At 42.7% G+C, this 12,548-nt stretch overlaps 1 protein-coding gene across 1 annotated transcript; it reads left to right on the top strand.

Moving 5' to 3' along the window:
* Nucleotides 1-4,018: 4,018 nt before the first annotated feature.
* FGF6 (fibroblast growth factor 6) lies at nucleotides 4,019-7,602 on the top strand. Its single transcript, XM_010148015.1, has 3 exons — nucleotides 4,019-4,358; nucleotides 5,253-5,356; nucleotides 7,426-7,602. Exons 1-3 carry the CDS (start codon nucleotides 4,019-4,021, stop codon nucleotides 7,600-7,602), a joined length of 621 nt encoding a protein of 206 aa, XP_010146317.1.
* Nucleotides 7,603-12,548: the final 4,946 nt, after the last annotated feature.

Below are 12,548 nucleotides of genomic sequence, written 5' to 3'. Positions count from 1 at the left end.
CAAAGAGACTTAGGCAAAGTTGCTGTCCATTGCCTTCTTTATTCACTTTGGGTATCTGTATGGCTACAAATGTGCCGTTCTGTTGGGTAACAGGAAGAGGAATAACAAATGCAGTGTGCTATAACCGTTTTTGTCATCCTTCTGCTATCAGAACTCAGGTCTTCTGCTGATTAATCATCTATGCAGTGGCCCTATTCCAACCTAGTCTTGTTGCCAACAACACACCCTTCAGTGTTTACCAGTTTTATGGCTATTAGTCGGGTCCTTGAATATCAATATAGGCTAGCCCTGTAACCCTTGTTCTACTATTTTTTTCTGCTGCTTTCCTACTGTGATTCATATTTAATTCAAAATAGTCCTAGGATGTGTGTTACAAATCTCTACATGCCAGCCAACAAACCCCGTTAGCCTAAAGATGGTCTAATGAGGCACCGTGGTCATACTCGGGCTAACAGAGTTTTATGTACGTTATCGAGAGGCTGCAATACTTGCCCAGCCACAACAGTCGATTTTGTCACCTGGAAATCTCCCTTCTCCTCTGTTCCACTACCACCTGGGTCTTCAACACAGACGAGGTGAACCATTTCCACATGTCCTTCTGTGTTTGAACGAGGAACATCTCTTTTCAGGCCTTAAAATAGGGAGAGACTTGAGAGATTTGAAAATGGAACTTAGGACCCTAAGTCGTCATGCATTTTTGAAAGATGCGCTCTGCATCCATCTCAGGTTACTGGTCAGCTGTGTGGCTTTTCCTAGACTATCTGAAAATGGATCTGTACTGCTGTGTTCCAAAGGAGGTTATTTTAATATTGTGCTAAAATACTGGCAATGAAAACTTGTAACTTTAATTAGGTGGTAAGCACTGTCATCCTGGGTCATAAGATTTTGAGTAAATCTTACTTGAGTAAAAATTTGAAGTAAATTTTTTACCATTTTGGAATTCACAGGATTTATTTTACTCCAAATGCTATTGGTGTCTACTTTGGTACCCTCCAAATTTCACTGTGTACATGAAGCCAAAACAACATGCTATCTGAAAATTAAAAAGTTAGTGTGTTATCTGGAAACAGTTACTTCATGGGCCAAGAGGACAAGTTTAACTAGAATGAGAGATCTTTTAGAGAAGACAAGTCTTGCCTAATTGAATCAGAAGCTCCAAAATATACATGGCAGCTCATCTTCAGAACAATTTTCTAATACACAGAAATTCAGCAACCTGCTGGCCACAGATGAGACTACAGAATGGTTCAGGATTCATTTCAGCTCCAAGGCTGAATTGCTGAGCAGTACAAGACTACCGTATACCCTTCATCTCCCATCTGCACACCATTTGGTCTTAGGGCAAATACCAAGACTCGTGGTCTTATGAGGGCCAGATGTCCCCGTGAAATCACAGTTTTTAGCTATTTGTTTTGGTTTCCAGACCAAGGAAGAGAAGTCCTGATTTTTGCAAGCAAGCAGTCTGGCCACCGTCTCCATACAGAATGCTGTCAACTCTCCTTGCTCAGCAAGAAACTGCAGATGGGAGGCTGTAGCTACCCTGGCCCTCCACATCTCTCAGCAGTCACTTTCCAGCTGGGCTGACTGAAACCCAAAGGAATGCATCCCATAGGCTTAGCAGAGTTTATCATCCAGTATTCATTTTAGGATCGAGAGTACCGGAATGCAACATGGTGCATCCCACGAAGTGTTCCTTTGACATAGGCCATCAGAATATCTTGCTGGGGATCTGCAGTGGCAGATATGCCAGCACAAGTTACGGAAGCTCTCTTAGCCCATGCCTTGGCTGTGCTGCGCAAAACCTGACAAACGAGACACAAAGATGGAAAAGTGATCAAAAGCCAATGATGGGAAAAAAAGCCAGCTCTGCACCCTCAACCCATGGAACCACCAAATGCTGTTTGGCCTGCTGATTGGCATGTGTATTCTGATTTTCCTCCTAGGACACCAATCATGAGCAAACTGCAAAATTACACTTGAAACATTCTCTAAGGGAAAAAAAAATCAATTGGAAAGAAAATATTACAGTGCATATTTGACAGACAGGGATGGCTCTGAGACTAGGCAATATTCCTGGGAGTCACATGCGTTGGGACTGAGCAGGTGTTCAGACTGTAGCATAAGACCACCTATGAAATCTGTGCTCCATCCCTGTAACAGTGACCCTGGGCTTTGCTTCCCACTGTCACTGGCCTCTCGTACAGACTGCAGCTATGCTAAGGGGGTGTAACATACCAGTATTATTCCTTGCTAAAAATTATACATGCACTTTGCAGAGCTGAAAAATCATGAGATGAAGTAGAAAGCAGGAGAGAAAAGGGTCTGAATACTTTGATTGCGAGCAAAAGGCAGAAGATATTCCAAAGGCTGCTTCAGCAAAGGCAGAGAGGCTTTGAAATGCCACCTGGAACAAGCCAGGGTCTAGTCCAGTGGTTCCCAATTTTTTTATAGCTGATCTTCTCTCAAAAAGAGAAGATTTTGGCGGTATTTCATACGTCACTGAATCTAACTGCTCACCTGTGTCAGGGCTGCCTTTGCCTCCCCTTTGCTCGCAGTGCTCCTGTCTGAGTGTTTGCAGTATCTGCAGCCTCGTGTTACACCCCTGTTAATGTGAAACTGTGGCACGCCGGGTGTGCTCGGTTCAATTACGCTTCCAGGTACTCTCCCTACTAACGTGCAGGCATCTCAAATGACGTAGACGATGCAAGTTCTGTGCTGCGAAAAGCTGACAGACATAGCGGCAAAAAAATTACATGAATCTCAGCCATTTTCCTCCCACCAATGGGTTAATAAGTCCTGTGAAACTAATTAAGATAAAAGTCTAATCTGTCCAGCTCCAAAGAAGCTGAAACAGCATCAGTGCAAAATGGGGGGAAAGAAGAAAGGCAGTCTGAGCAAATGGAAGGAGAGGAAAAAACAAGATGCTCGTATATTATTACAACTAAATTTTGCTGGGGCTTGAGGAAAAGAGACAGTGTAACGGTAGGGACGTGTGGCCGTTTCCCATTTCCCTCTTCTTTAACACATAACCTAAGCCTTTGTCTTGCACACATAAATACAACTGCACCCCTGTAAGAGGCACGCACCCTCTCCAGATAAATGTGATCATTTGCAAGTAACCTCAGTGAAAAAAATGAACACTTATGAACCTATCAATGTCCCCAGCTGCATGCAACACGTAGATCAATGCTCCAGCATGCACACTGTGCTCAGCAGAATTGCTGCTGCAAGAAGCAGAAGTATACTTGCATAAAAACAGTAGGAGCAAGCCCTGGGGCTTCCTCTCCCTTTGACGTGGCTTACCTCTGTTAGCCAGCCAGGAATTACTCAGACAAGCTGTTAGCGCGTGGACGGCTGTAGTAAGAGGTACCTTGGATTTGCTGAGTATGTACAGAAAGAGCAACGGCTACTTCAAGCCAGTCCTCCCCAAATATCGAGCTGCCCTGATGTACACCCAGTGATCGTGCCACCAAGGAAGTGACTGCAAAGTTTTCATTGCTTGCTGATGAGGTCCGTAACTTTTTTTGCACCTTCTTCTCTAAATAAGGAAGCTGCCTCTGCAGCCTCTGACTGCCCGACCAATTCGACTCCTTTGCGTTCAACAGCCAGTGAAACCCCACTCCTGCCTCCAGTCTTGGGTGACAGCATTCACCGAACCTCAGCCAGCCGGGAAGGACGGCAGGTTAGTGTTACAGCCCTTACCTTTGGCAAGATGTTGATGTCAGAGGGATGACGTGGGGAGGGACAGCCTCTGTGCTATAAAGATGGGTCAAGGGAATATAACTGAGGCTGCCCGCCGTAGGGCAGGATCTACAAAACATGGTCCCCACCAGTGTGCGTCCTGCTGGCCCGTCTCTGCTTCCAACCCAACTGCTATCATTGGGCTTCAGTTTCATGTCAGCAATCTCTATTTGCTTTCCAAAAATAAGCCTCTGCCACCATGCTGAAGGAGGAAAACCAAGACGGGCGGTATTTTTAGGGCCATTAATTCTGACCACGTGCCCTGGAGGTGAACCGGATGGCCACTGCACAAAGACTCCTCATCACTATGTCCTGTGAAGCCAGCATTCACCGGACGTTGCCTGCTTTCCTTCTCTTGGGGTTTCTAGCGGGGATTGCTTCAGCACATCCAGTTGTAAGCAGAACTAATGGCACATTGCTGGAAAGAGGATGGCAGTCTTTGTTGTCCAGGTCCATTGCTGGGATGTCAGGGGAGAAGTCAGAGGTGAACTGGGAGAGTGACTATTTGCTAGGAATCAAGAGGCAGCGAAGGCTTTACTGCAACGTGGGCATCGGGTTTCACCTTCAAATCCTCCCAGACGGAAGGATAAGCGGAGTTCACAATGAAAACCAATACAGTGAGTTGCATCCAGAAATGAAATAGAATAGATGTCACTTAAATGCTGTGAACTCTAGTAATTACCCTTCATAGAATGCAAATGTTCTTACTTGATATTATTAACCTGTACTACATCTGTTGCCTTTGAAAAGTCTGTGGGATCAATAAACATTAGAACCCCCCAGGCTGAAACCTGTCACAAATGCTTAGACCAATTTAGATGCAATGTATTTTTACTCTGCTTTACACAGATGAGAAAAGACAAAACAGATTGAAGACTATCTTTCTGCTGCATTTGCTCACTCCTCGCCTTCTCATTTGCCTTTTGAATTCAGGAGCTTGTCGCTTGAGCTCAGAGTGCCAAAGCATGATTTTTGAATCCTAGCCGGCTAGTGCTTTTGGGAAACTCAGTGATGGAAGGGGCTTACTGTTCCTGATTTACTTGTTCTTACAGGTGTTGTTTTGTAACTGAAAGATTACAAGAGAAGCATTAGCCCTATGGATTTGAATTACCTCTAGAAGGCAGTTGCTAAAATCAAGATATCACAGGGGACTTCAAAATGCAAGCCACACTTCTCTAGGGCTTAATACTCTGTAATTATAGTGCATTATATAAAAATAATTTGCATATTCTAAAGTCCAACACAGTTTGGTAGATCAGAAGAGTTTGATAGAGCAAAAGAATTATACAGCATGTGACTACACTTCCAGAATAATTATTTTTAAATCCTTTGGCACGTAGGAAAAAGCAAAATCTTCTCTGTGAGCTTTTATTATGCTGGACTAGGGAGATAATTCTAATAAAGAAAATATGAGAAGTTCATGAGGGTTTTTAAATAAATCAATTATACCTGAATTGCCTTTGATTAGCTATTCGTTCTGTGATAACACTTCTACTGAACTTATTTTTTAGGTCTTTTTGAAATATCCACTGTAGAGAGAGGTGTTGTTAGTGTGTTTGGTGTGAAAAGCGCTCTCTTCATCGCAATGAACAACAAGGGGAAGCTGTATGGAACGGTGAGTACAAGTGCAAATAGTTTTTCAAGGCTTATACAAAAACCGCAAAGGTTTTGGGGTGGCTTTGTTGGTTTGGGTTCTGGTTTGGTTTTTTTTTTCTCCTTCAGGAAATCTCTGGTTACAAGCAGAGAAAACAGCCTTTCTATTACAGGGAGCCTGCCGAGCCCAGTGTCTTCAGTGTAGTGCAACAAGCAGCATGGCTGTTACATGATTGGTATTTTAAAGGTTTCCAATCAGGTTGTAAAGGGGTGCTCCCTAGGAAAATGAATGCATTCTTTAAATAGTACAGCTTAATTAGATGGCTGCTTCTAAGGGCTCAGCACTGCAAGCCTATTCTGGTAAGACTGAACCCTGTTGATGCCCTTTTGCATTGCATTGTACTTAAAGCAAAAGGGTGTGCTCTGGAAAAAACCCCAGGACATAAAGCATGTGTGTATGTGCGTGTGTGTGTATGTAATTGCATGCGTATGCGTGTGCATACACGTGTGTCTAGGAGACGTACAGTTAGAGCTATCTGTGCTAGCTGCCATTAGTAAAATCACGACCACGGGACTTCCTCTGCCAAAACCAACCACACCAGGAAGAATAAATAAGAATTCCACCCTACAAAGTTGATATATGTGCCTGGGGCTATTTTAAGGACCAGTTTTGTGAGATCAGTCCCAAAAGGTTCAAAGCCAACAATAGCTATTCACAGTGGTATGCAGGTCATGCTGAAACACCATCACCAACCATCATCCTCATCTAGAAAGTGCTAGCTATGCCATCTCAATGCAATTTAATCTCTGAGGCTCAAGCAAGGCAGCTCCAGCCTCAGTATTCAGCAGAAAAGACATTTATTAAGAAGCGTGTTGGAAAGGGGCTGGCTCGGGGCAATGGGCAAAAGCAGTCCACCTCAAAATAACGAATGGCAGGGATTGCATTCATCTTCTCTGTAACGAAACAACAAAGTCCTATGAAACAGCTGTAATTTCAACGGAGCATTTTAGTTGTTCAATGTAATAGCAAATGTTGTCAGGATCATTACTAATTTGACAGGTTCTTTTTCACACAGTTAATGAGAATGGGAAATTTTAAGGTTCGTGTTTGATTTCAAGCACTTAAAAAGTGCCACATGCCCGACTGCTGTGCTTGACTAGGTCTTTCTAAAGAACCGCAGGGTCTGGCTTCAGAGATCCCTTTGATTTTTTTTTTCCCTAGTTCAATCCAGCGTTGCCTATTTTCAAAGACATTTTTAAGAGGTGTAAGAGATGTGCATTTTGCCTGCACAATGCAATGCCCTAAGTTAAACTCTCATAAAATTTGAATGGTGTTATTACAAAGATGTCCAAATCGAACAGCGCTGGTGGTGTCTCATGTGCCAGGCATCTGATGTCAGGGAATTACCCTGCTTTCTTTTTTAATTTCCTCGGTGCTCTGCGTTTGCCGCCTGATTGTACTTGCACCTCCTCTCCAAGACAACTCCTTCTCATTGTAACTATGTGATGCAACATGAAGAAATATAAAGCTGTTTTCCTGCTGCATGTGGCACTATCAGTTAAATATATCACTAATGGTTTAAAAAAAGAAAAAAGAATGATTTAGTGGTGAACTGAAGTCTTATTCAAATGCCTTATTCAAGCAAATTGTTGTCCCTGGATATTGCTCTTTGTAAGAGAACTGAAGGTTTTGACAGCCAGCATATCATCCTTTTAGAATTACTGGACCTTTTTTCAGAGGAGAGCTGTGAAAGGAAGCTACATTATTTGGGGAAAAGGGCATGATGCTGACAGAAGTTATTACTGGCAAATAAAATGAAGAAATCCATGATTTATGAAGAATTAACTTGATCTGTCACAGGAAGTACACAGTCCATTATCTAGACAGGTGGCATCTGAGTTCATCTGACACCAAATTAGCACTGAGAAGGAAGATTTATTGTTGGATGATGTCACCCTGGCACCACCTGTTGCACACTGCAACAAGTTGTTCTGTAAAAATGCCAGTAAGAAAAACTGCTTGAGTCATCGTGAAATATTTATTGTACCTGCTTTGTTCTTCCCCCCCCACTCCCCCTTCCTATTCTTTAGGCTGTTTTCCAAGATGAGTGCAAATTCAAAGAAACCTTGCTGCCCAATAACTACAATGCTTATGAATCAAATGTTTACCGTGGTGCTTACATAGCACTCAGCAAACATGGGAGAGTGAAGAGAGGAAACAAGGTGTCTCTTGCCATGACAGTGACCCACTTTTTACCAAGAATATGAACAAGAGCAAAGCAGAAGGTTGAATCCCAGGAAATAACGGTTTCGTTTTGCACATGTGAATAACCTACCAGGTAAAGTACTTACACTGTTCCTTGGAAGAAAATATGTGTATATTTGGATACAATTATTTGTCATAGATTCATCACATAGCACATGTAATACAATGCTGATTTTCTTCTGCTCTGTACAACTTTTACATGGCTGTGTGCCTCTTCTGGTGCTGAACGGAGAAAAATGCAAGCTAGAGTGCAAAGGAAAAAAAGTATTTGGAAGATACAGAATGGCTGTGGATAATAATCTCTTCAATCATAAGTTATTTATTAATTAATATTAAATACCTCAGATAATAACCTTTCATAGTGAGCTGTTTACATACCATGGGCCAAATCATCAGATGACTTTGCTTCAGCAGAGCTTCAAGCAGTTCACTCCATCTGAATATCTGCCCGCACCTCCCCTCCCGTGCCTTTGTCCTCCCTTGTGAAGCCCTCAGTCTATTTTGATCATTAGTGTGCCAATTCCCCAACTGTTTCTACACAAGAAAACCGCCCACCCCCAGAGCCCCTCTGTCTCTGAAGGGATTCTCCACGGTCTCCTCATGTGGACTTGTTTACAAAACGAAGACCTACAATAAATTTCCCTTAGGAAGAGCCACCGGATAACTCACCGTTGGGTCCCGAATCCAAAATATATTTGGATCTGAGGATTTTGAACGCATCCCCTTTAGCGTTTTGTGAGCTTAGTTTAGACCCACCCCAGATATAGATGTGTACATCTCTAACAGAAATACGTGTGTGTATATATATAGACACGGGGGGTGTGAGTGTGCATCCATGTCATTACATACTTTTAATGAATCAATCACCTCAGTCTCCAGATGTCCAGGTGCCTTTATACGTGTACACAGGTACGTAAATGTTTAAAGGCACTGTATTTCATTTAGGCTGAACCTTGTTAATCTCTAATAGCTAGAACTGGTCTACAGGATGCATTTTATAAAATGTAGGAAATTCATGAGGGCGCCCAGTGAGGGGTTATTTTAGAAACCTTAATTTTGAATTTTCTTCTATTTACTGCTTTAAGTATATTCAGTTCTTCTCTATCATATCTCACTGAGATATGAAGGACAGAAGAAGAAGATTATACGAGCATACCTTTCTGGGTTGAGACAGAGGAATTTGTGCCACAATTCCGATGTCTGTCGCTTGCCAAGCATCTTTTTCAAAGACAACCCAACACACTCTACAAAATACTCTCCAGAGCTCTCCTAGAAGTCACATAAATGGCGCATAACCTTGCCTTACTATTTTGACAACCTTTTTCCAGATCACCAGTGAAGCTACATTCTCTGGGCCTTTGAAAGAGTATTTTAAGAGGCCCTAAGTCAATAGTCACTATAAATGTCATTTACCAGAAGCCTTGGGATTCCTGCATCGATGGTGTGCTTCTAAATTTGAAACTAAATTCAACACAATGTCAGAGCATGAGCATTTTCAGCATAGATGGACCATGCTGCTGCAGAAGTGAACATCTGTGTGCAAGACAATATCTCCCACATCCAGCCGAAATACGTCTGTGCCCAGCCCTGACATGCCATTCTATTTGCAGGGGCTGTCTGTTCATGATGAATTTGAGCTTTCTGACATTCATGAAAAACACTGTCAGGGCCAGATCCTCAGTTGGAGTCAACCAGCCTATTAAGACTATCCGTTTAGAGCTGCAGAAGGTTTGGCCCAAAGAGCACACCTACAAGGATGTATCTACAGCCACGCTTTCTGAAAAATAGTCAAGGCAATTTTTTTGTAAACAAGATAGAGTTTTACAGCTCCTTTTGTGTGATTTATACTTGAATTTATTTAGCTCAAATCTAAGTGGGGATCACAGTGTAAATGAAGAGAAAAAAGGATGGAGTACTGCTTACAGTAGAGGAATGGGACGCTTTGGATATGGCAAAGGAAAGGAGTTACTCTGCATTTTCTGGTCTTGCCGTACGTAGAAAGAAGCCTAGTTGGCACACTTAGTTCATCCACAACGTGTGCAGCAGTTTGCTTTGGAAAAACGTGCATTTTAAAAGAAAAATCAAGAAGCGGGGAGAGTGGGTCAGAGAAAAGTTTGCAGGATATCTGACAGTTACATTGTCCTAGAGTCCCTAGAGGTACAGATAGGAAGACTACAGCTATGCTGAAATACATTAGCTGGCAACCTGTATCTTTGTGTTATATTCCTAATTGTCTTTGAAATGAAGTTTGAAGAAGGATGGAAGAGTACATGGACATAAAAGAAATGCTAGTTTGAATGCAGACACACAAGTTTCATTCTGATTACAGCTTAAACAGGTGTCCTTAGGATAGGATGAAGTCTGTTCCTTCTTAAACCAGTGCAGTCTAGAGTAATTTATTATTGCCAGTACTGATAAATAATGGGACAGCTGGCGTAAGAGGTGAGAATCAGACTCATTGACATAATTTTGCACATGCTGGTCATGAGTGAGACCAGGTCACAAGAAGTCTGTCTGGATGCAGGCTGCTGGGCTGAGCTGAGCCAGCCAGATCAACACCGAAGTCAACACTGAAATCAAAAAAAGGTCTCCCAGTGCCAGGAATACTGACTAATATGAGAGCGAATTGCGTTGTTCTTAGAAGTGACAATGAAAGATGCCGTTTTTAGGAGTGATTGCTGTGGCAGGAGACCCCTTCAGCACCTATAGTGCAGTTGCAGAATTTCAGACTAGTTGAATATGATAGTTTGACAGAGGTATTTCGGGGTGAATGCATGGTTTCATTCAAGAGAGGAGTCAAGGCACATGTTGACACCTTGCTGCAGATGTGCAAGCAGTCTAAGGGCAGCTCACGGTAGCAGAATGCACTGCATCATTCTGAAGTGTTCAAAAACTTACACAACTTGCCTGGGAAATGGCTGGATCCTGTTCTGCCTCTTGCTGATTAGCGAAATTCCACCTCCTCCTCTGGTTGTTATCACCTGCATGGGAGAAGGAGGATTTAGGAAGATCGCCACTTACCTACACACTTCAGGATAAATTTGCTGAGCTGGCACAGAGAAAAACAAAGAAAAAACTAACAACACCCCTGCCTCCCAGAAAAAAAAGCCAAACACAAACCACATTCATAAACTGAATGTACATGATATGGAGGCTACGGAGAGAATATGGGCATAGTCTGGCAAACTCACAATCAAAACTTTCAAAGAAAGAATGGTTCAGTTAATATGTGACTACATAAAGAAAACTCACGAAAGCAGAGGAGTTTCCCAAATCAGGGCTGAATTAGGAACCTATTCTTGACAGTTCTTGAGGCATCCCCTTTCAAAGCATCCCTCACAGCGTGCACAGAGGTGTGAAATGGGCTACAAGCTTCATAAGCATTACTGTGAATGCCCCGCACCAGCCTTCTCGCCCATAAGTTGCACGTGGGATTCTCCTCTGGAGTTAGTATCTGTTTTCAAGGGTTCTTCTTCCACAGGCAAATCCCACAATAATGTAAGACCTAACCTGCCTCCGTTATAAAACAGTCTTGATTAGAACTGAATCATGTTCTTAAACAACCTGATTTTCCCCAAACATGCAAAGATGCAGACACACAGTGCAAATGCAGAGTTATTTTTGTATACCTCACCAGTTATTTCAATTCCAAGATTTTATTTTGCACAGTAAAATGGTGTCACAGTTCTCACTTTTTTTTTCTTCACTAAAATATACCTCATATTCTGACTCAATATGGACTTACAACTGAGACTGTAAATTTGCAAGAAACACAAAACTGTCCAATCAATCGTTGGTGAAATTGCTTCTATTTTTATATGTATGTGCTGCGCACAATAGTTTAATGTATTAATAAAATAAACTTTTATACATTTTTGGTAGTGTTTTGACTCCAAATTCCTCTTAACATTTGATTTTTTCCTTGCTTCAGATCCTCTGCATTAACACCCCCTCCTCACTCCACTCCCCCACCCCCTTCTTATTCACCTCTAGAACCAGAGGACGTATTGGTATGCTTAAAACTGTGGTAGACGTCCGTGTTCTTCACACTTCTTGCCTGGGAAGTCATAAGACAGTTGTGCTTGTTGCAGAGAATCTGGGAGTTTCATAGAAGAGAAGGAAAATAAAAGATTTAGGATGATCTGTCATAGTCACCTGTCTAAATTCCAGTGCTTTCTACCTGGGAAAGTTCTAGTGCTGCTCTCCTGTTGGTAACGCTCTTCATAGTGTCAAGGGGAAAAATTGCCCGTGCATATCCCTTCCCTTAGTAAGCAAGAAAGCCTTTTTTCTTTTTTAAATGGGTTTTTCTTCTCACTGGGGACTAACTTAGGAGGGCAGCTTCCCAGGACTACCTCTGAAGGTTTTTGCCTTGCTCTGCCTCCAAGTTGAGTCCTTTGGAAACACTGCTACATGTCAGTGATGTGGTGAGATTTGCATTCTGTCCCTCCATTCCCAAGCTGTCACTTAATAGCCCTTGTTTTACATGATTGCGGAACTCCCCCAGCCTGGGGACAAAAACCGAAACGCCATCTCTGCATTTGTGTTTTGGCTGCCTATGCCCCCCACCCCACCCTTTGCGTCCCACTCAACGTAAATTCTTGCACCTCATCGCTCAGCGTATCTGCCACATTTCACCTGGGAGAGGAACGTGTTTCTCCAGTGAGTTAAGCAATCTTCTCTCTGCCGTAGAAGTGCCTTGTTTACAGCTCTGAAGGCCAGTCACCGTAGGAGGAAGTGGGAATGGGAGAAGATACACAGCCCACACACACTGACTGGAAACAATAGGACAAACTGGCAGCTGATGTCAACCACCCTAGCACCAGCAAAACAAAAACATAAATGACCCGGTAAGGAGTCATCTGCAGAGGCTAGGAAAAGGCTACACGTGGCCAGCTTCCAAGATACCCCCTCAGAGAGAGGCTGGTTTCTTCTCCCTCTGTTGCAGTTC

Source organism: Eurypyga helias, unplaced genomic scaffold (genome assembly GCF_000690775.1).
Source record: "Eurypyga helias isolate BGI_N326 unplaced genomic scaffold, ASM69077v1 scaffold4833, whole genome shotgun sequence".
Lineage (NCBI taxonomy): Eukaryota > Metazoa > Chordata > Aves > Eurypygiformes > Eurypygidae > Eurypyga > Eurypyga helias.
Note: the sequence above shows the minus strand (reverse complement) of the source record. Positions and strands in the feature narration are given on the sequence as shown.

Excerpts from the sequence above, each read along its gene's own strand:
- FGF6 (XM_010148015.1), top strand. The coding sequence starts at position 4,019 with ATGGCCACTGCACAAAGACTCCTCATCACTATGTCCTGTGAAGCCAGC. Across the intron at positions 4,359-5,252 it reads TCACAATGAAAACCAATACA|GTCTTTTTGAAATATCCACT; the intron begins GTGAGTTGCATC and ends CTTATTTTTTAG. Across the intron at positions 5,357-7,425 it reads AGGGGAAGCTGTATGGAACG|GCTGTTTTCCAAGATGAGTG; the intron begins GTGAGTACAAGT and ends CCTATTCTTTAG.